General features: G+C 51.5%; 1 protein-coding gene across 3 annotated transcripts; it reads right to left on the bottom strand.

The window, feature by feature from the left end:
- Positions 1 to 25,318, bottom strand: CSF2RA (colony stimulating factor 2 receptor subunit alpha). 3 transcript variants are annotated; one of them, XM_058535355.1, is made up of 12 exons: positions 25,217 to 25,318; positions 17,636 to 17,737; positions 15,475 to 15,617; positions 14,050 to 14,173; positions 11,056 to 11,185; positions 10,792 to 10,964; positions 7,390 to 7,523; positions 5,590 to 5,619; positions 4,586 to 4,721; positions 2,836 to 2,932; positions 833 to 914; positions 1 to 198 (listed from the first exon to the last, which is right to left on the bottom strand). In XM_058535355.1, exons 2-12 carry the CDS (start codon positions 17,709 to 17,711, stop codon positions 103 to 105), a joined length of 1,221 nt encoding a protein of 406 aa, XP_058391338.1. In that variant the 5' UTR covers positions 17,712 to 17,737; positions 25,217 to 25,318; the 3' UTR covers positions 1 to 102. The 3 variants fall into 3 exon arrangements, with proteins under 3 accessions (XP_058391338.1, XP_058391340.1, XP_058391339.1); XM_058535357.1 differs by having other exon boundaries at positions 17,636 to 17,811; positions 25,217 to 25,309; XM_058535356.1 differs by lacking the exons at positions 1 to 198; positions 833 to 914; positions 2,836 to 2,932 and adding an exon at positions 3,558 to 3,928.
- Between the last annotated feature and the right edge of the window lie 961 nt (positions 25,319 to 26,279).

Below are 26,279 nucleotides of genomic sequence, written 5' to 3'. Positions count from 1 at the left end.
TTTTTTCAAAGTAAAAAAAAAATAGCTTTATGAATGCTGAAAACAATTTAAAAAAGCAGAACAGCTTCCAGAACGTCCCGGGGGTGGAGGCACCTGCGACCTTCACCCGCTCGCTGGGGCTTCTGCGACTTCTTCTACCGTTAGGATCTCCTCGTTGTCAACTTTTCCTGCACCCGGAGCTAATTTCTCCCACATGATCTGAGGGAACAAGGACGGGCTGTCAGGTTTTGGGGAGCCCCGTGAGCCGTGGACGGCTGGCGGTGGGGGTGATAGATACAGATCTGAGACAGATCTACGTGTGCGAGTCTGCAGTTGAAGGATGAGCAGGACCGCCCGTGGGGAGGGCTTGTGGTGCCTATCGAGCACAGGGTATGGCAGATGCAAAGGTCCTGGGGCAGGATGGAGCCTGGAAGCCAATGGAGCGGGAAACGGCTCGTCCTTTTCCCAGGGAGAGTCGGACGTGATGGATGCAGCCAAGGGGGCCTCGGAAGCAGAGGTCACCCCGTCCCTTGTCCGTCACCATGTGTGAGTCCTTACCCCACGAGACCAGGTCTGACCCCCTTCTGTCTGCCTGTCTGTCTCTTTCCCCATCTTTCCTCTCCTCCTCCTCCTTCTATCCATCCTCCCCCGAATTTCCCCGCACGTCGCTCACAGAGAGGACCCTAACCCCCGACCCCAGGAGAAGGCCACGGAGTGGGAAGCGAGATTCCAGCCACACCCCGTGATGATGCTGTGGTCCCCCTCAGCGGGACACGGGGGAGTTTAGGGGACACTCCGAGGGTCGCTGTCCCCCCCTCCATCCCAGCTCAGCTCTCCACCCCCCCTTACGTACCTGGGGGTCGGTTTGATGGTTGTCATTCAATTTATCTTTGATCCCTGGAACAGGCTGGAGGAAACTGTGCCTCCAGAGGAACCTGGGGAGACGAGAAAAGCGTGAAGAAGACGCCTCGATGCCAATTTCCTTCTTGCTCCAACGTGCACGCTGTGTCACGTCACATGAGGGGCATCTGGGCTCGTAGCTTCCAAACACCTTCCTTTAAGGGTCACAGAGGGACCAACTCAAATCTCAGATGACTGAGAAGAGAGGAGACACTCTAGGAATACAGAGTGATGCCCATGAGGATCCTTCTAGAACCTTCTCTCAGTCACTTGAGTAGACGGATGGGAGTGGAGGATGTGCTCATTCACGAGCAGCTTGGGGGAGCCCAGGGTCCCTGGTGTTAAAGGGCCGGGGGGTTCCTAAAGCAGATGTCCCTCCTACTCCCATCCAACCTTGAAGAGCGTGGTTTCTGATTTGGCGGATTTCTGTCTATGTCACTTATTTTTAGGACAATTACTTAACCAGCACATTTTGCTTCTGCAGAGCATCTTGATGCATTTTCACAGGGATGTGTATTTTCTTTCTGACCACGAGGAAAGCACCTCCAATTCTGTGACATCACCGGGAGGTGTTCGTGCTGAGCTGAACGGTGACCCCAAAAGACATGTTCAAGAGCTGATGCCCGGAACATGGGAACGGGACTGTGTTAGGCAATGGGGTCTTTGCAGACGTGATTGAGTGAAGGATGGAGAGGAGGGCGACCTGGAGGGGGGTGGCCCTAAATCCAGTGACAGTGTCCTCATCAGAGACAGAAGAGGAGACACAGACACAGAGGAGAAGCCACGTGGAGACAGAGGCAGAGATGGAGGGAGGCGGCCACCAGCCCAGGGACGCCTGGAGCCCCAGAAGCTGGAAGAGGCAGGAAGGACCCTCTCCTGGAGCTTCCAGAGGGAGCGCGGCCCTGCGACCCCTTCATCTCAGACTCCTGGCCTCCAGAACCGTGAGAGCATGAATTTCTGTTGTTTTTCGCCATCCGGTTTGTGGTCATTGTTCCGGCCGCCACAGGAAACTAACAGAAACGTTCTTTAAGATAACTTTCCCCCGTAAGACACACACTCTGTCCCCATTCCTGTGCCTGCTGGCGAGGCCGCCCCTGGTCCTCTTTCCTCCCAGGTCCAGGGTCCCCAGGGAACGGTGGCACACGCCACCATATTCAACCACAGGGAAGCATTCTCCCCTTGTCTGGACGCCGCATCCCTGTGCAATTAGCCACGAGTGTCATTCCAGAGGAAAATGAACACAGGACGCCCACCAGCCCAGGGGCATCGGGGCGGGGACCACAGGGTCCCCACGTCCTGCAGGATAGACCCCAGCTGCAAAATCTCCCTGTGCCTTGCAATGCATTTCACGCGCTATGCGTGCAACTGAGATTTAATGATTCTACGTTTGCACTCTTCATTCCAAAGCATGTGTGCTGGGCCCCGAGACCCTGCTCGTGCTGAGCTCGCAGAAGCGAAAAGACGCGGGAGGTGCCTGCAGAGGGGCCCGTGGAGAGGTCGATTGTAGCAAGTGGGGGGGTGCTGGGCCGCAGGCTGGGACCCGAGTTGGGCTCCTGGGAACGGGGTGGGCTTGGTTGGACCCCAAAGGCTCAGTAAGATGTACCAGGGCAAAGTGCGGGCTGAGAGGAGGGCATTTGGGAACAGGAAGGTCTGAGAGGCCAAAGGCATGTCCTCTGTGAGCACGGCTGAGCTCTGAGCCGTCCAGCACCCAGACTGACACGCGGGGTCCGGGCAGGTGCGGCCAGCACGGCTGGGAGAATGGGAAGCATCTCAGAACGTGCGTCTGAGGCTGCCCATCGGGGGCCAGGATAAGACCCCCGTGGGTCGGCAAGCTCGACCGCCTCTGGCCGATGACACATGAATGGGTCCTCTGCCGTTCCCCTCACTGCGGGTTTCCCAATCTCTCTGTCCATCCTGCCCGTCTGCAAAGCTGGGGACAACCCATTCCCGGGTTACCTCTTAAACAGGTAGACGAGGATCAGGGCGCAGACCAGGGTCCCCAGGACCACCAGCACGTACACGTGCGCAACGCTGGCTTCCAGTTCCTCGGAGCCTGGGGGGAGAGACGGACACACCAGGGACCCTGGGTGAGTCGTCCACACCCGGCCGGCTCATCACCTCGCTAGCCCACCGCTCAGGAGAAATGTCCAGAGCGGGAGGGACGTCTAGAGCAAGGGACCCCCTCCCGAAAGCTTCGAGGAAACGTGTTCCTGAGACCCAACCGCCGAAATATATCAAGTCCTCTTAGAACCCCACAAGCCAACTTAAAAATGGACCAAAAAAAAAGAATGCACATTTCCAGGCATACAAAGTCAGCTCCCACCTATTACATAGCTTTCCTTTTTACTTACTCTCTGGAATAGGGACTTTTTACAATTAATGTATTATTTTTATAACGGGGGACATTTTATCTGTTCCTACCAAAAAATCCAATGAAAAAACCCGAATCTATCAGGATTGTCATAACCAAATTGGGTGCCCGCCGTTTCAAGGTTTTTTTCGATACGAACAGATAAAACGGGCGCTGTTACAAAAAATAATACGTTCACTGGAAAAAGCGCTTATTCCAGACGATGAGGCAACCTAAATAGAGCCACACGGATGCTTAGAAGTGTATACCTGGAAATACCTGTTCCTTTTTTTTGAATCCACTCTTAAATCAAGGGGGCGGGCCGGTGGTGCAAGAGGTTCGATACAAGCGGTTCGAACCTGGGGTTTGCCGGTTCGGATCCCAGGTGTGCACCGACGCACCGCTTGTCAGGCCATGCTGTGGTGGCCTCTCATATAAAGTGGAGGAAGATGGGCACGGATGTTAGCCCAGGGCCAGTCTTCCTCAGCAAAAACGAGAATTGCCATGGATGTTAGCTCAGAGGTGATCTTCCTCACCAAAAAAAAAAAAAAAAAAAAAAGAAATCGAGTTGTAGGTGTTCTTGCTGTTGATTTCTCAGAGGACTTTATGTATTTCGGATACTTGGCCCTTGTCAGATGTACGATCTGCAAATGTTTCCTCCCGTTGTGTAGGTTGTCTTTTTAACTGTCTCGAGAGGGTCTGTGGGTGCACAAAAGCTTTTAATTTTGATAAAGTCCAGTCTGCCTGTTTTTTCTTTAGTTATTGCCACCAAATCCAAGATTGCAAATTGATTACCCATTTCATCTTACGAAATATTGCTCAATACACATTTCATATAAACCCTACACTGTTATGAAAATCCTTGATCTCAGATCAGGAAAACAACGATGCATAACGATGCTTGCTAAAACCCTTTAAATGTTCGAGGGCTGGGAACCAGGAATGTCGACCTCTTAACTATGAGACCACCTTTAAGTCCAAACCATTAAATTCTTGCCGACTCATAAAAGTTGCAGGGAGGACTCTGTGTGTAATTTAGTTCCTGGCATAGCTCTCCCTCTTGATTAGGAGGCAACAGCCCCAGTTTTGATGTCAGCTGTATCCTGACCAGTGACCAAGAGTGCGACCCTCTGCTGCGACTTGAGTGACTGATGGTTTCCTGGGGGGGGCGGGGACTTGGGACGTCTGTTGGGTCTGTCCCCTCCTTTGGGTATTGAAAAAGTCTAGCTTGTGAGCTTGGCTGAGCACCAGGGGAACAAGGTTTCAGGACCCCCTCAGTTTCCGGGCCTCCTGGAGCGGCTCAGAGATCGATCCAGGGAGAGGCCCCAACCCGGGCGCTGCTCTTGGGGAACGTACCGAACTCGACGGGCTGGCTCCAGGCACTCCACTGGGGGTCCCGGGCATCCGCGGTTCGTATCTTCACAGTATGCTTGGCTCTGGGCTCCGGACTCGGAAAGTTGTATTTATTTTCTGAATCGCCCGGCACCTCGATCTTTGGAGAAAACAGAAAGTTAGCTAGCCGTCGCCTGTGTGGAGAAAAGACGGAGTGGGGGCGTCTTTTAAATTTCGTGACTGCAACGGATGAAAGATTCAAAGACACGACACTCCCCCCATCGACATGTGAAAGTTGTGGAATGCAAAGGGGGGTTCTGCTACCCAAGCAAAACCATTTCATCGTGGGGCAGAATATGAGCGCTGTCTAGAAATCCGTGCTCTATGAAATTAACATATGTGTTTACATCCTGAAGACTTCGGAGGGATGCTTAAGTGAAAAACTAAGACAAGTCATCAATCCACTCACCAAATAACCACTCCCGGGTCTCCCAGGATCGTAAATATAGACACAAAAATTATTCACCAGCTACAATTGATATGAGCAGACCCATAGATGGATTTGCAAAGGACCTAAAGACCACTGAGCTCAAGTTCCTCATTGGACAGAAGAGGATACCGAGGTCAGAGGGGTGGTGAGACTTAGAAAATACCATCAGAAAGTAGGTTGATGATCTACCTCTAGACGTGTTTTGAAGGAAGGAATCATCTTAATACTCAAAGGAATATTTTCTTGGTCAACATGGATGGAGGAGGAATAGGGTGTGAGAGTCAATCGGATGTAATGAATGTAACTAATTCAACAAATGGGATGTGACAAGGGGTCAAGACCAGACCCCACCAGATGGGACCACTGGGAGAGCCCCTGCCTCACTGACTGGATGCTACCCTAGGGAGCCTCCATCCTCTGATTTAAGCCCATCGCCATCCTGGCCACCACCGGGCCAAGTTTCCACTCTGGGTGTGTCCCTTTGACTAACGCATGGTTCCCCTACGGGGTGATATCTGGGGGCAGAGTTTTAACTCACCGGTTGATATTCGCTGTGTCGGGTACCACTCTAGAAAGAAAAGAATAGAAGGTTTACTTTTCTCCATTTAGAAGGTTTTTCACAAGTTTTACCCATTCTGCCCTGGAGTGCAGTCAGGGGTGAGCACACAGTCACGGAGAGGTGAGGGGTTCATCGGTCCACTCTGATCCGGGAGTCGACCCAACAGAGAGGGAGAGGGCTCTCCGATCGTGCCCCCTCAGGAACCGCAGCTGGTGACAGATCCTCCTGTCTACACTGGATCCAGGTGGATGTGGAGCAGAGGGTCCTCCTGTCTACACTGGGTCCAGGTGGATGTGGGGCAGAAGGTCCTCCTGTCTACGCTCTGTCCAGGTGGATGTGGAACAGAGGGTCCTCCTGTCTACACTGGGTCCAGGTGGACGTGGGGCAGAGGGTCCTCCTGTCTACACTGGGTCCATGTGGACGTGGAACAGAGGGTCCTCCTGTCTACACTGGGTCCTGGTGGACACGGGGCAGAGGGTCCTCCTGTCTACACTGGGTTCTGGTGGACACGGGGCAGAGGGTCCTCCTGTCTACACTGGGTCCAGGCGGACGTGGAGTAGAGGGTCCTCCTGTCTACACTGGGTCCAGGTGGACACGGGGCAGAGGGTCCTCCTGTCTACACTGGGTCCAGGTGGATAGGGAGCAGAGTTTCCTCCTCGTCTACACTGGGTCCAGGGGGACATGGAACAGAGCGTCCTCCTGTCTACACTGGCTCCATGTGGACACAAAGCAGAGTTTCCTCCTGTCTACACTGGATCCATGTAGACATGGAGCAGTTTCTTCCTGTCTACACTGGATCCAGGTGGATGTGGAGCAGAGGGTCCTCCTGTCTACACTGGGTCCAGGTGGACGTGGGGCAGAGGGTCCTCCTGTCTACACTGGGTCCATGTGGACGTGGAACAGAGGGTCCTGCTGTCTACACTGAGTCCATGTGGACACAGGGCAGAGGGTCCTCCTGTCTACACTGGGTCCTGGTGGACATGGGGCAGAGGGTCCTCCTGTCTACACTGGGTCCAGGCGGACGTGGAGTAGAGGGTCCTCCTGTCTACACTGAGTCCTGGTGGACATGGAGCAGAGGGTCCTCCTGTCTACACTGGGTCCATGTGGACACAGGGCAGAGGGTCCTCCTGTCTACACTGGGTCCTGGTGGACATGGGGCAGAGGGTCCTCCTGTCTACACTGGGTCCAGGCGGACGTGGAGTAGAGGGTCCTCCTGTCTACACTGAGTCCTGGTGGACACGGGGCAGAGGTTCCTCCTGTCTACACTGGGTTCAGGTGGATAGGGAGCAGAGTTTCCTCCTCGTCTACACTGGGTCCAGGGGGACATGGAACAGAGCGTCCTCCTGTCTACACTGGCTCCATGTGGACACGAAGCAGAGTTTCCTCCTGTCTACACTGGATCCATGTAGACACGGAGCAGTTTCTTGCTGTCTACACTGGGTCCAGGTGGACGTGGAGCAGAGTTTCCTGCTGTCTACAGTGGGTCGCTCTGCACACATAACAGAGGGTCCTGTACTGTCTGCCGCTGCTTCTAAGTCTCCCTCTCCTCCCTAAGGCTTTCAAGGATCCGGGTGGGTCTGAGGCCCCCTCAGTTGGATTGGCTGTCGTGCTGACCCTCAGGTCAAGCGCATCTCTCTCCACCAGCGTCCACCCTGCTTTCGGCCCAGTGTGTCACCCGTCGTGAGCCCGCCTCGTGGGACCTGGGCCACCCCCTTGAGCCCGGGACTTCCCACCGCCCTCCTGAGGCCTGATGCCCAGTTTGGAACGGCGTGCGCTCACCGGCCTCTGGATGTCCAGCTGATACTGGAAATCCCTGTCGCTCGCGGGCCGTCGGCTCCTGGGTTTTCCCCAGCGGATGAGGCAGTGGGATCCGTTGCAGTGCACGGTGATGTTGCTGGGCGGGCTGTATCTCTCTGCAATGAGAAGCCGGCACCCACCCCTGATCCAGCCTGCTTCCCCCGGCCCACGGAGGCGCCACCCACCCTGCCGACCTGTCCTTGGCGGGAGCTCCCGAGGTCACCGGGAGGCATGGGTGGGTCTGAGCGTCGGCACTGGGGGAAGATGACCCACAGGCTGCTGTGTGCAGAGGAGGAGTTTAGGGTCAGGGGGACCCGGGCAGGGAGGCGGCGATGGGTTTGAAGGGCAGGAGATGGGCTCATCTGAGACATTTTTAGCCTGAAGAAGCCTGGGGCGTCCTATGGGACCAGCGAGCCCGCACGGAGAAGGCGGTTGCCGGCTCGGTAGGAGACGGCGCTGTTTGGCATCTGGGACCATCCCGGAGCGGCCAGGCCCGGGCAGAGAGCTGGAAAGAACACAGACAGCTGGCAAAGCAAGAAAAAGTGAGTTCCCACGTCCCAAGATGGGTGGAGGGGTTTGGACTCTCATGGAAGACTCTGGATCCTAAGGAGAGGTGCAGGAGGAGGTGTGTGTGTAAATTCACATGTTGTGTGCACACATGACCATCTGGCAGGACGTGGGGAGAGGCCGGGGCACCCTAAATGGGGGAAGGAGGGAAAGAGGGGGGCTTGGGGACGGGGTTCATATGAGGTCAGCCAAAGACATATTTGCTGATGGGGTTATTGACGCCTGTCTGAAAAGACCAAGGATGTCCAGTGTCCTTCAAAGATAACGGGGTGTCCACAGGTGACGCCCCTACTGTGGGTTCCAGCAACAAACAGGACGGGAGTTCTGCATCTGCTTCCATTTTAGCTGGCATCCTTCCATTCTCAAGACCGAGACTCGATTCCGTGACTGGACCCTTCTAAGGTACGTTTGGACGGCTTGGACCTGCGCAATTTCTCTTGCGACTGTAGACACGGAATCAACACCCCCACTGGGTCTGTCTGATCACGTGTAACTTGCAAGTTGAGAGGCGCCGTTCCCGGGAAGCGCATGCTGGATTCCCAAGCTCAGAACAGAGGGAAGGACAACCTGTCCTGATCGTTGTTGTGATCTGGATTTAGGATGCTGTGCCGGGTTCTGAGGCGTGGGTTTTGTTTCTCCCCGCACCACCAAGCAATTACCCGACACCAGCTGGGCGTCCTGCAAGTCAGCTCAATTCCGACGCTGTCTACCTGGAGACGGCGTCAGACCCCACAGGTGAAGGGCTCAGTCCCGCAAGTCTGTCCCCCACTTGAGACGCCCATCGCAAGTCCAGCGTGTCACCTGTGCTCTGACCGATGGCCTGTAGACCGGAGGTTCCCAGGGACTGTTTTTGGGTTCGGTTAATTTACTAGAGCAGCTCCCAGAAGTGAGGGAAACAGCTTCCTTACCAGATACCTGGTTTATTTTAAAAGGACGTAAGTAAGTAACAGCCGGATGGATGAGACGAAGGAGGCAAGTTGTGGGGAAAAGACACGGAGCCCCCATGCTCTCTCCAGGCCCGGCTCTCTCCGAACTCCACTTGTTCACCTGCCCGGAACCTCTCTGAACCCCGCCCTTTTGGGTTTTTCCGGAGGCTCCGTTACACAGGCACGATTGATGAACTCGCTGGCCACTGGCGGTGGAACTCAATCTGCATGCCTCTCCCCTCCCGGAGGTCAGCCGCCAGCCTGAACGGTCCAGCCCTCTAATCACGCGGCTGGTTCCCCTGGCGACCAGCCCCCATCCTCGGGGAGTTCCAAAGTCTCCTCATTAACGTAACAAAGACGGCTTTACGGCTTTCAGCACAAGAAATTCCAAAGCTTTTAGGAGCTCTGTGCCAGGAACAGAGACTAAGAGCAAACATATTTCTCCTTATAAATCACGATACCACAGGATTCTGAAGGAATATTTGGATTTCTTGGGTTAAAAGAAAATGTTAGAAACATGGGGGGGAAAAGACAAGAGTTCCTTGGGAAGGAAGCGGCGGCCAGATTAGGGTCCAGGGAGAGGTTTGTCCTGCAGTGAGGCGCTTGCAGCAAACTCAGAAGGCAGGAGACAGGCTCTGCCAGCACACCTGCCACCTTGCTAGGCACACACAGCAGGACCGCCCCCAACAGACGAGCCTGGAGGTGAAGGACCCATTCCCTTTGAAGGTTGACCAAAGGGTTGGCATTTCCTGAATTTTCCTAAAAAACCTCCCACCCCATCTTCCCTATGAAATCTTCAACACACTAGGAAGAGCCTCTCCCCGTCCGGGAGGGGGTGGGACGGACCACGGGCCTCATGAATTCTTAAAGGAACCTATGACAAGGTCACTGTGCCTATTCTGAATGCAAGTTTGCTCCTGCACCCAGAAAGGAGAAGCAAGCAACCTGGGAACCCCTGCACTCTCCTTCCAGGATCTGGTCTAGAATCTGCTTGCTTGCCCTTCTGGGGTGGCTATCTCTTTAATTTGGGGAGACATTTGACTACATCGCCCAATTAAGGCAATGGAAGGCTGTGTCTGCTACCATATGGGGGAGGCCCACGAAGGGGCGAGCCTCTCCCACCTCTTGGTCAGAAGGTCCAAACTTTTGTCCCTTGGGGGCTTCGCTGTCAGCTGTGGGCAAAACCTCTCATGTCCAGGCTGTGCTGCAGGGGGGTTGGAAGGGCCCTCGCTTCCTCGGGGGGCACCAATGCAGTCATATGTCCCTACCTTCAATTCAGAATAAAAGGAGACTCTTTAGTCGGCCTTTGCCCTGGGTGTATGACCGTTTCCTTCCATATGATCAGAAGACACACACAGAAAGGAAGCATCCCTAATCTCGACAAACCCTAAAATATGTAGGTTCTGTTATTATGCTTGTATCAGGTTGAATGGTGTCCCCCCATATGCACATCCACCTAGAACCTCAGAATGAAGAACTTATTTAGAAACAGGGTCTATGCAGAGGCGATTAAGTGAAGGATGGAGATGACGTTGTCCTGGAGGAGGGTGGCCCTAAATCCAGTGACAGTGTCCTCATCAGAGACAGAAGAGGAGACACAGACACAGAGGAGAAGCCACGTGGAGACGGAGGCAGAGATGGAGGGAGGTGGCCACCAGCCCAGGGATGCCTGGAGCCCCAGAAGCTGGAAGAGGCAGGAAGGACCCTCCCCTGGAGCCTCCGGAGGGAGTGCGGCCCTGCGACCCCTTCATCTCAGGCTTTTGGTCTCCACATTGTGAGAGAGTAGGTTTGTGACCATTTGTGACAGCACCCCCAGGAACCTGACACAGATTTCATGCAAATTCCATTAGAAATATTACACAGTGGTTAAATCTCAGGTCATTGTCCTCACCTATTTTCTTTAATGACAAAATCGAATCGAAGAACTGGATTCCCGTTCCTTGACTGGTCCCGTTAACCAGGAAGTAAGTGTAGGTGCTTAATCCAGAGAGGTCTTTGAGGTGACATCCTACGTGAGTTCCTGAGTCTTTTACGTAATGCGGACATTCTCTTTCCCCTCTTCTCCTGTAAGATTCCAAAGTGTTCAGAGGACAATCAGGGCATGGTATTTTCCTCACTGTGTTTGTCATAGTCGTCTACTGAGGTCCACACTTACTTTGAATCCTGTATATACAAAAAGTATTGGACGTCATCAGGGGCCGCTTGGCCCTTTGCCCAAGTGCAATTCATGAAATTCACGTTGTAGATAAAACAGGAGAAGTTCTGGGCAGCTGTGCCCTCTCCACCTGGGAAGAGGCAGAAACAAAATCATTTGCACATGAAGGTTAAAAGGGCATGGACCAGTGGCTTCCTGGTGTGAGTGTTTACCAAACCTTCAAAGAATTGACATCAATCCTTCTTAAACTCTTCCAAAACACAGAAGAAGAAGGAACGCTTCTAAACTCATTTTATGAGGCCAGCGTCATCCTGATACCAAAGCCAGACAAAGACACAAGAAAAGAAAATTGGAGGCCAATATCCCTAATAAACGTAGATGCAAAAATCCTCAGCAAAATACTAGCAAGCCAAATCCAACAGTGCATTTAAAGGATTCCGTGCCATACCCAAGTGGAATTTATCCCTGGGATGCAAGGATGATTCCACATCTGCAAATCAATCCATGGGGTCCACCACATTAACAGAATGAAAGAGAAAAACCGTAGGATCATCTCAATAGACACAGAAAAATCATTTCACAAAATTCGACATCCATTCACGACAAAAATACTCAACAAAATAGCTATGGAAGGAACATACCTCAACACAATAAAGGCGAAATTTGAAAAACCCACAGCTAACATCATACTCCATGGAGAAAAACTGAAAGCTTTTCCTCTAGGAACCTGTGCAAGGGAAAGGTGTGCACTCTCGACACTTCTATTCAACACAGTATTGGAAGTGCTAGCCACAGCAATTAGACAAGTAAAAGAAAGAAAGGCATCCAAATTGGAAAGGAAGAATTAAAATTATCTCTGTTTGCAGGTGACACTATCGTATCCATAGGAAACCCTAAAGACGAAACAAACAAACCAAAAACATCATTAGAACTAATCAACAAATTCAGTAAAGTTGCAGGATACAAAAATCAGTGACATTTCTACACACTAATAACGACCTATCCAAAAAGAGAATGGAGAAAATCCCATTCACAATAGCTGCAAAAAGAATAAAATACACAGGAATAAACTTAACCAAATATGTGAAAGAACTTGTAGACTGAATATTATAAAACATTGATGAAGGAAGTTAAAGAACACACAGATAAATGGAAAGACATCCTGTGTTCAAGGATTGGAAGAATTAATATTGATAAGATGTCCATTTTACCCAAAGAAATCTACAGATCAATGCAATCCCCGTCAAAATCGCAATGGCATTTTTTACAGAGATAGAAAAAACAATCCTAAAATTCATATGGAACCACAAAGGATTCTAAATAGCCAAAGCAGTCTTGAGCAAAAACAACAAAACTAAAAGCATCACATTTCCTGATCTCAAAATATATGATAAAGCTACAGTAACGAAAACAGTGTGGTACTGGCATAAAAATAGACGCAGAGATAAATGAAACGAATTAGAGAGCCCAGAAATAAATCCACATATTTATGGTCAAGCGATCTTCGACAAAGGTGCCAAGACCACACGATGGATAAAGGGCTGCCTTTTCACTAAGTGATGTTGGGAAACTGGATCTCCACACGCAGAAGAAGAAATTGGATGCTTATCTCACACAATATACACCAGTCAAGTCAAAATGGATTAAAGAGTTAAACATAAGCCCTGAAACTCTAAAGCTGCTAGAAGAAAACATAGGGAAAAAGCTTCTTGACTTTGGTCTTGGCAAACATTTTTTTCGGATATGACACCAAAAGCACAGGCAACAAAAGTAAAAATAGGCAAGTGGGATTGCACCAGACTGAACAGCTTCTGCACAGCAAAAGGCACAGTCAGCTGAGTGCAAAGGCAACCTACAGAGTGGAAGAAAAGATTTGCAAACCGTGTATATCTAGTGATAGGTTACCATCCAAAATATAAACAAACAAAACACTTCCAAAGGATCTGAATAAAAAATGGGCAAAGGGCCCAAACAGACATACAGATGGCCAACACGTACGTAAAAAGTGCTCAGCATCACTAATCCTCAGGGAAATGCAGATCAAAAGCGCAATGAGATATCACCTCACACCCGTGAGAATGGCTCTCGCTATAAACACAAGAGATAAGTGTCGGTGGGGATGTGGAGAAAAGGAAACACTTCAGCACTGTTGGTGGGAATGTAAGATGTGCAGACAACGTGGAAAACCATACGGAGGTTCCTCAAAATAGAACTGCCACATGATCTAGCAATTCTGCTTCTGTGTATTTATCCGCAGGAAATGGACTCAGGATCTCGAAGAGATATCTGCAGTCCCATGTCTATTGCAGAGTTATTCACAGCAGCCAAGATATGGAAACAACTTGAGTGTCCATCAGTGGACGAGTGGATAAAGAAGACGCGGTGTATATGTACACAATGGAATATTATTCAGCCGTAAAAAAGAAGGAAATCCTGTCTTTTGGGACGACAGGGATGAACCCGGAGGGCATTATACTGAGCGAAATAAGTCAGACAGAGAAAGACAAATACTGCATGACTTCACTTTTCCGTGGAATCTAAAATAGTCAAACTCACAGACACAGGGGGTAGAATGGTGGTTGGCGGAGGCTGAGGGAAGAGAGAAATGGGGAGGAGCTGGTGAAACCACACATGTGTTCCGTTTCTCAAGATCTAATGTGGTCTTGGAGACCTACTCTCCAGCACAGTAACTCTAGTTAATCGTAATGCATCTTTCACTTGAAACTCACTAACAGAGTAGGTCTCAAGGTGGGATCTGCGGGCGGGACCACAAAAAATAAAAGGAAGAAAATGGTAGCTCTGTGAGACGACGGGTGCGTCCATAGCTTGATTGTGGTAATCTTCTCACCGTGTGTATGAGTTTCAGTACATAAACCATACGCCTTAAACACACACAATTCCCAGGTCTCAGTGATATCTCAATAACGTTGAAAAAAAGGGGGATCTACTTGGGTGCTAGTGGGGCGCCAAAGCATCACCGTGATGTTTCCCTACCTGGGTTAGTGTAGACCAGTTTTTCTGAAATCTGTTTCTGGCTGGTATTTATTTTCACCGTGAGCGTGACTCCCTTGTGGAGAGGATAGTTCTGGAACGTGCAGTGACATTCTTTATTCTTGAGCTGAAAAGAGACAACCAGCAGCACATTAGGAAACAGTCTTCTTCCTTCTCATCTCCACGTCGTTTGCGCCTACATCGACCCCGTGACACCATCCATCTCTTTTCGTGAAATCTCCCCCGTGTACCTTCTCTGAGGTATGCCCGCATGCCAACTTGCAGGTGGAACCTCAACTCGACAGCCTGTAGCAGCATGTAGAGGGGCAGAATAGAGCTCACATTTTTTTATTTTTTGGTGAGGAAGATTGGCCCTGAGCTAACATCTGTGCCAATCTTCCTCTATTTTGTATGTGGGATGCCGCCACAGCATGAATTGATGAGCGACGTGTAGGTCCGCGCCTGGGATCTGAACCCACACACCTCGGGCCGCCAAAGAGGAGCGTGCGAACTTAACCACCATGCCACCGGGCACGCCCCCAAGAGCTCACATTTTAATGTGCCTTCAGTCCTCAGGGATCTTGTTAAAATGTGGGTTCTGGGGCCCGAGATTCTGCATTTCTCAGAAGCTGCCAAGTTTGAGCAGTGAGGCCCTTCATCAGTTTAAACTTTGTGGAGCTCATCACACGCTGTTCCGTGTTACTGGGTTTTCTCGTCCTATCTCGTACTCACGCTCTCTCACAAACTTCACGACAACGTTGTATCCCAGTCAGTCTGTTTACTTTGTTTCCATTGCACACTCAGGGCTGGCGCTATTCCTTCTCAGGATTAAGTCTACCACCTAGACAATTTTTGAAAGAGCAACCGAGCAAAAGGCTGCCGTCCATGCAACCGTGTGGGCAGTTCCCCGAGGCAACATCCCCCGAACGGGATTGGAGGTTTGAAAGCGACGGAACAAACCACCTGTCTTCCCCGTGATCACGGTGGCTGGACATTTCATCCCTCTGAAAGTCTCCCCTGGAAATCCTGGGAGCATTCAGGTACCCGCTTGGGATATCCCCCTGCCCTGCTGGGTCCCGCATCGCCAGCCAGCTCCATTTCCCCTTCCTCGGGCGGCTCAGTGTCCCCAAGGGTCCCACCTCCTCTCAGCTCCCTGCGGCCTCTCCTGGGTCCAACCTCACAGAAGCTTTGGGGCGTCTGCTATGCTCCCTTTCCTTTTAGGATAATTTTAGATATTTTCCAGAGAGCTCCTCGGTCCCCCGGGGAATCAGGACACTGGAGACACCTTGGACACGGATCCCCAGTGCACCGAGAACCATGGCTCCTAGACACATCCCAAAGTCACCCATGCGTTTTTCACGTGTCACTGTTGTCTCGTTGCTAAGTTGGTGGGAGTTGGTAAAGGATAGCAACAGCATACCATCCTACCTTTAAGCAAATCGGTCCTTCATCCTTGTGAATCAGCACACATTCGACGTAAGTAGCGTTTTCTTTGCAGTCCCAACTCAATTCCATTCTCCTGGGGTCGAACTTCACATTGAGACTGGGGACCGGTTCCTCGGTTGGAAGATCTGAAACATGGCAGCCACAGGGTTCAGAAATTACCCGTCTCCGCTCTCCCCAACCAGCACATCCCACGTCTTGTAAGCAAAGATCAGGGCTGGGGCTCGCTGTCCCACTTCCCCTCTCACCCAGGCGGCCCCAGGGCATTGGCACATCTTCAGAATCTACACCATTTTCCCTCTCTCCTTCCCGCCTGGGCCTCCTTGCCCTTTCTCCACACGGAGATGTCTGCTGTGCAAACAGAGATCAATCAAATGAGAACAAGCGGAGGCTGCTTGTTCAGAGCACGCTGTAGCCGGTAGTCGGCCCCCGTCCCTTGCATCGGGCAGAGACTCAAGGGCGGGCAGAGGACTGGGAAAGTCAGAGTAGACGAAAAGGAAGGCTCGGCTGTGCCCTGACCGTAGCTAGCTGCAGGTCGCTGCAGTCGCGGGTCAGAGTTCTACTTTTACAGACGGTCCGGCCGTTGTGCATCTGCGTATTCAGTCTCTCTCCCCACAGGGCCTCTGTGCTTGGTGCCTTGTGCTCACATTCTCCCTTAAGCCCGAGGCCACGCCCCCTCCCAGGGACCGCTCTCTCCAGGTCCCCAGGACCCACAAGTAGATCAGGAACCTCCAAAATTTCTTGACCCTCCCCTCTCCCCGGGCCCCGCCCTGGCATCCTGTGGGTTTCTCTTCCTTTCAGGTTTCACTTCTCAGATGAGCAACCATCCCGTCTCCTAGGGGTCTGTGGATCTTGGCCCTTCCCTCTTAGCCCGTGGGTTCTGTAAAAGCCACTTATGCCCTGGAGTTCATACCCAACTGAGAAAGTCTTGAATGGTCAACAGAAATCTGATGACACGGATCCACCCAAACATCTCCTGGCCAGCAGGAGCCGACTCCAGCACGTCCCTGGACCCGGGGACTCCAGGGTGGGGGGCAAAGACGAGGGTGTTTATTCCGTCCACGTTTTCAAAGCACAGCCACTTTCAGAAAGACGGATGTGGGCTGGAGCCCCACCTCTGCCACTCACCAGCTGTGTGACTTCCAGCAGGTTGCCTCAACTCTCTGTTCACCTGTCTCCTTTTTTGCCCAATAAAGCAACAACGCATCCACCCTCAAAAAGTTAGTTAAATGCCACAAAAGCAAACTTTTTTGGCAGGTCTCGAGTGGTCTTTTTGGGACCACTACTCCCGGGGAGCGTTCCCCAAGAACGTTCCTTGGGGAAGGTTGGGGGTCAGTGGTGTCCTCGTCCAGCCCCGTGAGCTGGTCGCTAAAGGGCTTTCTTTACCTGCATGTCCTGATGCCACATCACTCCAACCTGGAGGAAGGATCCTTGCCCTAAGATCCGACCCTACACCACTGTCCTTATATCCCGCCCCACTGGACTGCCCCGATTTTTTACGACGGCCCCGGAAATACCTAGCTTCCAAGTCACCCCATATCTCGGCACCCCTACCACGTTCTCTCAAGACCTAAGTGTGTTTATTCAGCTTTATCCTTCCTCAAATGGCGGTGGCCCGAGAATCAATACCCAGGGGCAGGCGGTGGCATTTCTTCCCCACCAGCCAGGATTGTGGGATCAGGGTCCTGTGGCCCCGCCTCGCTTATTGTCTCCACCTGATTACTCAGGGAGTCCACTCAGTCCCTGCTGCATAGTCCCTGCTGGGCGAGACCCTCGCCACCCTGTCACCTGAAGTTAGGGCCAATGAACCACATTTTGCTTCTATGGTGGACGGCCATGCCCTACGGTTGAAATAGGAAAGTGCTTTCAGAGAGGGGCCAAGAAATTCTCTTGCGTTGGGCTGACCCGGATCCTGATCCTGGGCCCACCCCTTGCTGATGGTCATTAGGTTAAATCGTGGAGGTCTCTGAGCCTCAGTTGTCCCGCCTGGAGAATGGGTGGAAGGACGTTAGCATCACGAGAAGGGGTGAGCGGAATGTGATATGCGATGCTGCCGGCCGGCTGACCGTCATGCACGAGGATACAATCAAATTGGACCCAGGTGTTGGGAACGGCAGAAAGGGGTCAAGCATGTTTGCACACTTACCTTGGCGCTCCTGGGTCAGGAGGAACGCCTGGTCCAGCAGCATGGAGAGCAGAACAACCGTCTTCAGGGGACCCATGAGGCTGCCCGCGGGATGGGGGAGCCCTAGAGGGAGAAGAAATTGGCTTTCGTGGGGGTTCTTGGCATGGAGACCAGAGATGTATCCCCAGGGAGATAGTCTGGGGAAAAAACACAAGACCGTCCCCGGGGTGATGGTCAGCACAGTGACCTGGGCAGCCCGGGGTCACTGTTGGCCACAGAGGGTCTGCAAGTTCCAGTCGGCCTCGTAGGAGGCCCCAGAACCAAGATCCTGTCCTGCAGCAGGGACCTGGGGTCCAGGCTTCCCTGTCACTCTCTGTATCACTTGAGTGGGCTGTCTACACAGCCTGGCTTCATTCCTGTCTATAACCAGAGGGGTTAACTCCCAGGTCAAATGCACTGAACCACCATGCACTTCAACTGAAGATGGAGTCCGTGTATGCAGTGTGTTGAGGAGACCCTAAACCATGGCTCTCAGACATGGTGGATCAGAGCCCATGGATGGGCGTCCCTCTGTGCACTATATTTAGAGAGACGCTCAATCTAACTCCACCATATCATGCACCACAGCCCATGGTGGGGAAACCCTTCATGCAGAGTTTTTTGGGGGCCACTCTTGACCCTAATTCTCAACACCTGTGCCCGTGGATTGGAGTCTCCTCATGCAGTGTGTCTGGGGAGACCCACGACTGACACCCCACCACCCAACACCAGAACTCATGGACGTGAGGGTCTCTGTATGCAGTGCATTTGGAGAGACCCTCAACCTAACTCTCCAACACCTCAGGTACACCCCTCGCCTGTCTGGACGGGCTTACGTGAGGGGCCGCACTCAGTGACACGGTCCGTCTTTTGCAGCTAGTTTTGTTGAGGAAGGCCTGCCTTGTGCCTGGGACGCCCTTCTCTCCTCAGTCACGGCCTCTGTGAGGACCGGGTGTCCATCTGTCTCCCATTCCAATGAGCTTCCCACCTCTCTACCCCAAGAGAATGTGAGCCCCCCGCCACAGCCATCCCTCCACCCCCAGCAAACGCATCCCCGACATGTGGGCGCGCAGGGCTCTGGGTACACGGTTTACGGATTGGTGGACAACCTCGGCAGGGCAGCCTGTGCTAAAAGCGGGTCCGGCCCCTCGGACTGCTGCTGGTGGGGGGATAGTTTGGGATGTAATATGTGAAGAAAATAGAAGCCATGTATATACATGCATACAAGTTATTTTGCAATTTATATATTAATTTATATTAATAATTATTAATTATATAAATTGTAAGTATATATAATTTATATTGTAGTATAAATATATAATTTATATTGTAAATTGTGAATTATCAATTGTAAATTATAGTTATTGATTCTATATATTAATATATACAAATATGTATTATTATATATAAATTAATATACACAAATTATTATGTATTATTATATAATTTGTATGTAAGAATTTACATAATTAATAATTAATAATTATATAATATATCATAAATATATAATAATATATATTTATTATAGATTACAGTATTTATCATACAATTATATATTATATATAATTGTGTAATTATGATTTATATAATTAATTATAAAATACATGTATATACAAATTGTTATATAGTTTCCTTATGTGTTATTTATAAAATATAACTCAATTTATAATATATATTTTTATATAAAATTTAAATATAATATTATCTAGAAACCATTTCTATTTATGGAAATATGAACTATTTAATAAATAGTTTATAACAACATTATCTTGATGCCGGGAGATTGCTTTTCTCTGACGATCTTACTCAACACTCTGATAACTCGATTGCTCTCACCCAGTGAGGGGGTGTTGGTAAATGGGGAGAAAGACAGACAGAAAGTCAGACGGGTGGGGTGAGAGTGTGGGGTCTGGGCTTCCAGTGGCTGCGCAGCCAGAACCGGGAAGTATTTCCTCCTCCCGCCCCCAAAGAAAGTGTTAGTGTCCTCGCGCTGCTGTAAGGAATTCCTATAAACTTCGCGGCTTAACAAACCACGGATTTACTCTGTAATAGTCCTGGAGGGCAGAGGGCCCACCAGCGTCTCGTTGGGCTAAAATCAAGGTGTCGCAGGACTGGTTCCTGTCAGGGCTCCAGGGGAGCATCTGTTTCCTGGTCTCTTCCAGCTCCTGGAGGCGCCTCCTTCCTGGGCTCACGGCCCCTTCCTCCATGTGCAAAGTGCATCCCTCCAATCTCTGCTTCTGCCATTGCGTCGTGGTCTCTGACTCTGCTGCTTCTCCCTGACGAGGGCTCTGGTGATGAGCTCAACCAGATCGTCCAGGAGCATCCGTCATCTTGATTTCCTCAACTTAATCACTTCTGCAAAGTCCCTTTGCCATATAAGGTGACCTATTCACTGCAGGTTCTGGGGATTAGGACGTGGACATGTTGGGGGGCGTATTATTGTGTCTACCACACGGGGATTAGGACGTGGACATCTGTGGAGACATTATTCAGCCCACCGCAGGTACCAAGATCCACTCCTCGGGGCTTAGAGAGGAGTCTAGGGGTGGTACCCACTTGAGAGGGATGAACTGCACCCAAGAACAGAGGAGACAGACAGACGGGGTTGAGCCCAGACTTCTGGGCCGTGAATCATTGTCTGGCCCACAAACGTGGCCTCAAGGGCACGTCCTCCCCTCTCGGCCCGAGTTCTGGGCCGGAGCACCGACTCACCACGCCCTTCCCCAGGCTAAGATTCCATTTCTCAGCGAATCTGATTCCCAATTCCTCTTCCAGAGAATGGTTTTGGCTCGCCACCTCCACCAGAGCCCGTGCGACCGAGAGACCAGGAACCCACCCGCTGGCTTCTCTTTTCTCCAGAATCAAGTTCCCGAGAGAGAAACTGAAAAAGGGTCTCTCTCACACGGCGTGGCTGGGGAATTACCAGCGTCCCGTGGTTTGGTCCTATAAATCAACTCGCCTGTCTCGTATCTAGCCTGGCAGGCTCGTCACTCAGGTGCACCCTGAAGCCACGGCTGATGCCTCACAGTGACTTTAAGAGGCTTTGGGGACAATTGCAGCCACTTTTAACAATTTCTTACTGCTCTGACTGTCTCTTAACAATCAGAGTGGATTTGGGGGGAATACAACAAGAAATGACGCATCAGGTTTCCATTATGGTATGAACAATTTTTTTGACTTTTTTTGAACTTGAGTTTTGCAACTATTAAAAAGGGTAAGTACAAAAACAAAAAAAAGAAAAGACGAGAGAGAGGAAAATAAAAGGCGTTAGTACACAGAGAGACGTGGAGGAAACTTAAGTGCATGTTACAAAGTGGAAGAAGCCAATCTGAAAAGGCTACGTAATATATGATTCCAACTCTATGACATTGTGGAAAAGGCAAAACTATGGAGACGGTGAAAAGATGGGTGGTTTCCAGGGGTTGGGGGAGGGAGGGATGAATAGATGAAGCACAGAGGACTTTAGGGGAGTGAAACTACTCTGTGTGATCCCATAAGGGTGGATACACGTCGTCATACATTTGTCCAAACCCATAGAACGCAGAACACCAAGAATGAACCCTAAATCACACTGTGGACTTTACCGAATAATAATGCATCACTGTTGGCTCGTCCATGATAGTAGACATTCCATGCCAACGCAAGATGTTAATAATAGGGGAAACCGTGCAAGAGGAAGTAGGCATACAGAAATCCCCTGTACTTTCCATTCAGTGTTTCTGTAAACCTAAAACTGCTCTAAAAATAAAGTCAATTAAAATTTTTTTAAAAAAGCTAAGAACAAGAGCAAAGAGTTCAATTCAGATAGAGACACACTCAACAGAGAACACCTCATCCTTACTTTGGTTTTGGGGTTGCATCTTGGGGTCTGCCTCTCATTTTCCTTGTGTTATCTTTGGTTGTGTTGATTCTTTTGTTGCGACTTGTCGTCCTTCCTTCCTTCCTCCATCCCTCCCTCCCTCCCATCCTTCTTTCTTTCCATCCCTTTTGCCATGCCTCGCCCTCTCCTTCCTCCCTCATAGGCATCTCCCTCATCAACTCCTTCTCCACTTAATCCTGTCTTGTATCTCCTCTTGGGAATTCTCAGCCATCACACCCACCAGGCCTGCCCCTCAGACCTCCATCTCCTCGTCCTCACAGCTCCCGCCTGTCTTCACGGACCCTCGTTCTCCCTCTGCCAGACTCGGCTGAAGCTCGGCTTCAGCCTGAGGACAGAGCTTATCCCTCTCACGCGTGTGCAGTTCAGCACATTCAGGCTCCATTGCGAGCCCCCTGAAGGGGTTCCTCCACCCTCTGTCAAGGCCCCCGGCCCACCTCCAGGACCCTCCACCCTCTGATGACTCACAGAGCCTTGGCTCTCATTCTCCGAGAGATTCCACTCCTGGCTGAAAGCCCTTTGCCTGGGTCACCTTGGGTGACATTGGTGTCTATGGGGCACCTCCCAACTCCTCATGAGCCATCTCCGTTGGCAAAGACCCTCCCCTTCACCCCACGTCCACCTGACATGCCCAATCCCCTTGGACTGCACCCTCTCGGAGGCCTGTTCACGATGGGCCCACCAGGTCCCAGTGTGCTGAGCCTCCTCTAGCAGGAGGCTAGCCTCCGGCCCCGCCTCACCTCACACCCCAGCCATCTCTTCTCGGACCTCCCCTGCACCTTTTTTGTGAATTCTCCCCTCTCTCCCCACCCACCTGCCTCCTTTCCCTTCCACCCTGTGTAGTGGAGGGTCCACTGGCTTTTGTCTAAATTCCAAAGCCCCTTCTCCCCCTGGACCTTCAGCCCAACGGTGGAGAGTCTAACCACCTCCCACTTCAGGTGTGTGTACCTGGCCTGGAGTGCACTTGGGGAGCACTGTCCAGCCTAAGATTCCCACCTCCCGCCCTCCCTGAGCCCACCCTCCACAGAGAACTTCACTTGCTATCGGAGAGAGAATAAAAACCACCCCGGACCAGAGCCACCCCAGCTTCCCCGCCTCCCACCCGTCTCACATCCCCTGCGATGAGGAACCGCCCGCTTCCTCCACCTGCGAGCTGCACCCCGCCCCGCCCAGCCTCCCTCCAGGCCTTGTTGGGGCTTCTCTGCACTGGGGGGGGCCCCCACGCTGCATTTGGTCTGGGGGACCCTGAGCTCTGGTTGCAGATGGAGCTCCCCAGACCATCCTAATAAGGGGAGAACCCCAGTTCTGCATGGCTGATCCCCTCTTCTGGCCATTAGGGTTTTGGGACCATCATTTTTTCTCTCGGTGCCCTTCTCCCCATGCCCATGTGTACGAATCTCCTGGGGCTGCACTCGCAAAGCACCTCGCACTGGGGGGCTTCAAACAACAGGAATTCATCCTCTCACAGCTCTGGAGAACAGAAGTCTGAGATCAAGGTGTCCCAGGGCCACGGTCCCCGCAGAGGCACCGGGGGAGGGTCCTTCCTGGCTCTTGCCGGATGCACAGTTCCCCTTTGCTATTCTCCCCCCTCCTCTGTCCTGCTCTTGACACCTGCAATTTGTCCAAGAGTCTTTGCTCTTCGAGCTGAGCTGCGCTGGATGAGGAGGGGGACGGCAGGAAGGGACCCCATTCTGAGACAGCTTAGCTCCCTGCGGCTGCTGCACCTGCCTCCCCCATCTTTCCATTTGCCCCGTAAGCTTCTTGGGTCCACAGCTCTCTTTCTTCTTAGAGCCTCCCATCGCACCTGCTTCGCAGACAGACCTGCAGGTGCCCATTGGTGCAGACCCCCTTACAGGGATCATGACACCCACAAATACTGCACAGAAATTTGCCCTAGGCCAGACAGTTCCCCATTCCGCTTCCTCTGCACTGAACTCCCACTTGCTTCTTCCTGCTCATCGTGATGGAGCAACACCATCAACTTCTGCAAACTTTACTTAAAAAAAAAAAAAAAAAACCCAAGTTATCCAGTGCCCCAGAGTGGCTTGACATGACTGTGACATGCACTGCCATCTACACCAGGGTTGCTGTTTTAAATAAACGGTTAGTCATATCAGAGTGCTCTTGCCAAAGATTGCAAAAAACCCTCCTGGGGAGTATTGGGGAGCAGCATGAAATAATCTGGGCTGTGATATATCCAGCGCCCGGGGCTGCCAAGCCAGGCACGTTCCACACCTCAGTCATGTAGCTCTCACACACCTCCTATGGGGCAGCTCCCGGTATCGTCATGGAAGTGGCTGGAAAACTGAAGTCCAAGGAGATCTCATTGTTGTATCTTATTTATTTTTGCCTCGATATTTTTTTAAATTAAGGCAAAATTCCCATGGCACAAAATTATACCCTTTTTTTTTTTTTTTGGTGAGAAAGATTAGCCCTGAGCTAACACCTGTTGCCAATCCTCCTCTTTTTTGCTGAGGAAGATTGGCCCTGGGCTAACATCCGTGCCCATCTTCCTCTACTTTATATGGGATGCCGCCAAAGCCTGGCTTGATGAGCGGTGTGCAGGTCCGTGCCTGGGATCCAAACCTGTGAACCCCAGGCCGCCGAAGCAGAGCATGTGAAGGTAACCACTATGCAACCGGGCCAGCCCCCAAATTCACCCTTTTAAAGTGCAGAATTCAGCGGCATTTAGCACAGTCACAATGTTGTGCAATCATCACGTCTATCTGGTTCCAGAACATTTCCATCCTCCCAAAAGGAGATCCCGAACCCATTCAACGATGGCTCTCCTTGTGCCTCCCAGCCCCCGGAAACCCCTAATCTGCCTTTCGTCTCTGTGGAATCGCCTGTTCTGGCTGCTTCGTATAAATGGAAACTCATATCACACTTGGGTCTTTTGGATGCACTGCCTACCCACTTTCTCTTCTTCTTTTGGTGTTTACCACACTGACTTTTCCTTCTCTTTTCATAGATTCAAGCTTTATATAGCTGTGGCTGGAATGAAGATGCTCGGCTCTGTCGGAACAGAATGGCTCCAATTCAACGCACACGAGAACCACCTGGGAGGCTGCTCGAATGCAGACCCCGACTCTGCGGGTCTAAGTGGGATCTGAGGCCCAGCTGCTGCCGGTCTGCGGGCAACCCTTGGATGAGTCTGGGTTTCGACCTCGCTGCCGACTGGGGGTTGCAATCACTGTGCTCAGGGCGACACACAGCACGAAATGCTGTGGTCACCAATGACAACTCTAAGCCACGCTGGTTGCCAGCTCTGCACTTGTTTGCAAGCAGCTTTGAGACAGAGCAACTGTCGGCAGAATATCTATCCGGGATCCGGGGACCACCGTTCCCCCGCCATGGACGACCACGTGCACGGGCCAATTCCTAATGCATCCAAGGCTTTGGAGTGACTCCAACCTGGCTTCCATTTCTCACACGCTCAGGCTTGCGTGGGGAACTCAGCCAGCTCCAAACGCAAGCCGGCTAATTGTTGGGGCTAATTCAAACCTTAAACTCTGCACCCAATGGCCTCCCTCAGTTGGGCATCCTTACTTCAGTGACTCCCATCTCCCACCTGCAGGTCCTCACTGACATGGAACATGGACCCCCTGCAGCAGCCACAGAAGCAGAAAAATGCACATGGGTGACTCGACATTTCGAGGACCAGAGAATAAAGGGGACTGGCTTACCCCACCACACCGGGCTCGCCTCCGTCAGCCTGTTCTCCTTCGCTCTGTTTCCTGACGCTCTGACATCTGGCCAGTCTCTCTGACACCTTTCTCTCTTGTTAGAGTGAGCACACTGATTGCACTGCAGGGACATTTCAACCCGGAACCTTCCCTTTTCTCCTTAATTCCCTCCCCCTTCCTGTTTCCTCACTGCATAGAATTGGGAAACCCATAAGTGCTCAGTCAGTTCATCGGTTTCCAGCCTCAGCTCCCAAGAGAGTCCCACTGGATAGCTCGAGTGTGCAACACACACATCCATACACACACACACACACACACATATACACACCCTGCGTGCTGTCCAGAAAGTCCTGGGAAAACTGAAGCACGGAAGACATGTGTTGAGACACAAGCCATTGGTGCCCCAGCAGAGCACAGGACGAGATGCCCACGGAAGGGAACTTGCACTTGGAACCGTAATGGCATTAAAGTAGCAGGCAGGTGAGCAGGATAGGCCTCCATGGTTGCCTGTTTCTGAAGGAGCTGCTCCTCTTCAGCATCTCTGTGGAGAAGGTTGTCTTCTCTGAGAGGTCAACCAGGTGTCTCCCCACATCTGCTCAGAATGGGCACCAAGGTGGGTCTCATTGTCCCTCTGCTCACTTTCAGCATGGAAGTAGAGAAGATTGTCTTCTCTGAGATGTCACCAGGTGTCTCCCCAGGTCTGCTCAGAATGGGCACCAAGGTGGGTCTCACTGTCTTCTCTGCTCACTTTCAGCATGGAAGTAGAGAAGTTGTCTTCTCTGAGAGGCAACCAGGTGTCTCCCCAGGTTTGCTCAGAATGGGCACCAAGGTGGGTCTCATTGTCCCTCTGCTCACTTTCAGCATGGAAGTAGAGAAGGTTCTCTTCTCTGAGAGGTCACCAGGTGTCTCCCCAGGTCTGCTCAGAATGGGCACCAAGGTGGGTCTCACTGTCTTCTCTGCTCACTTTCAGCATGGAGGTAGAGAAGGTTCTTTTCTCTGAGAGATCAACCAGGTGTCTCCCCACATCTGCTCAGAATGGGCACCAAGGTGGGTCTGATTGTCC

This window comes from Diceros bicornis, chromosome X (assembly GCF_020826845.1).
Source record: "Diceros bicornis minor isolate mBicDic1 chromosome X, mDicBic1.mat.cur, whole genome shotgun sequence".
NCBI classification, from domain to species: domain Eukaryota; kingdom Metazoa; phylum Chordata; class Mammalia; order Perissodactyla; family Rhinocerotidae; genus Diceros; species Diceros bicornis.
This window is presented reverse-complemented; position numbering and strand designations above follow the sequence as displayed.

Excerpts from the sequence above, each read along its gene's own strand:
- CSF2RA (XM_058535355.1), bottom strand. The coding sequence starts at position 17,711 with ATGGGTCCCCTGAAGACGGTTGTTCTGCTCTCCATGCTGCTGGACCAG. Across the intron at positions 15,618-17,635 it reads CCTGACCCAGGAGCGCCAAG|ATCTTCCAACCGAGGAACCG; the intron begins GTAAGTGTGCAA and ends GCCATGTTTCAG. Across the intron at positions 14,174-15,474 it reads AAGGACCGATTTGCTTAAAG|CTCAAGAATAAAGAATGTCA; the intron begins GTAGGATGGTAT and ends GTCTCTTTTCAG.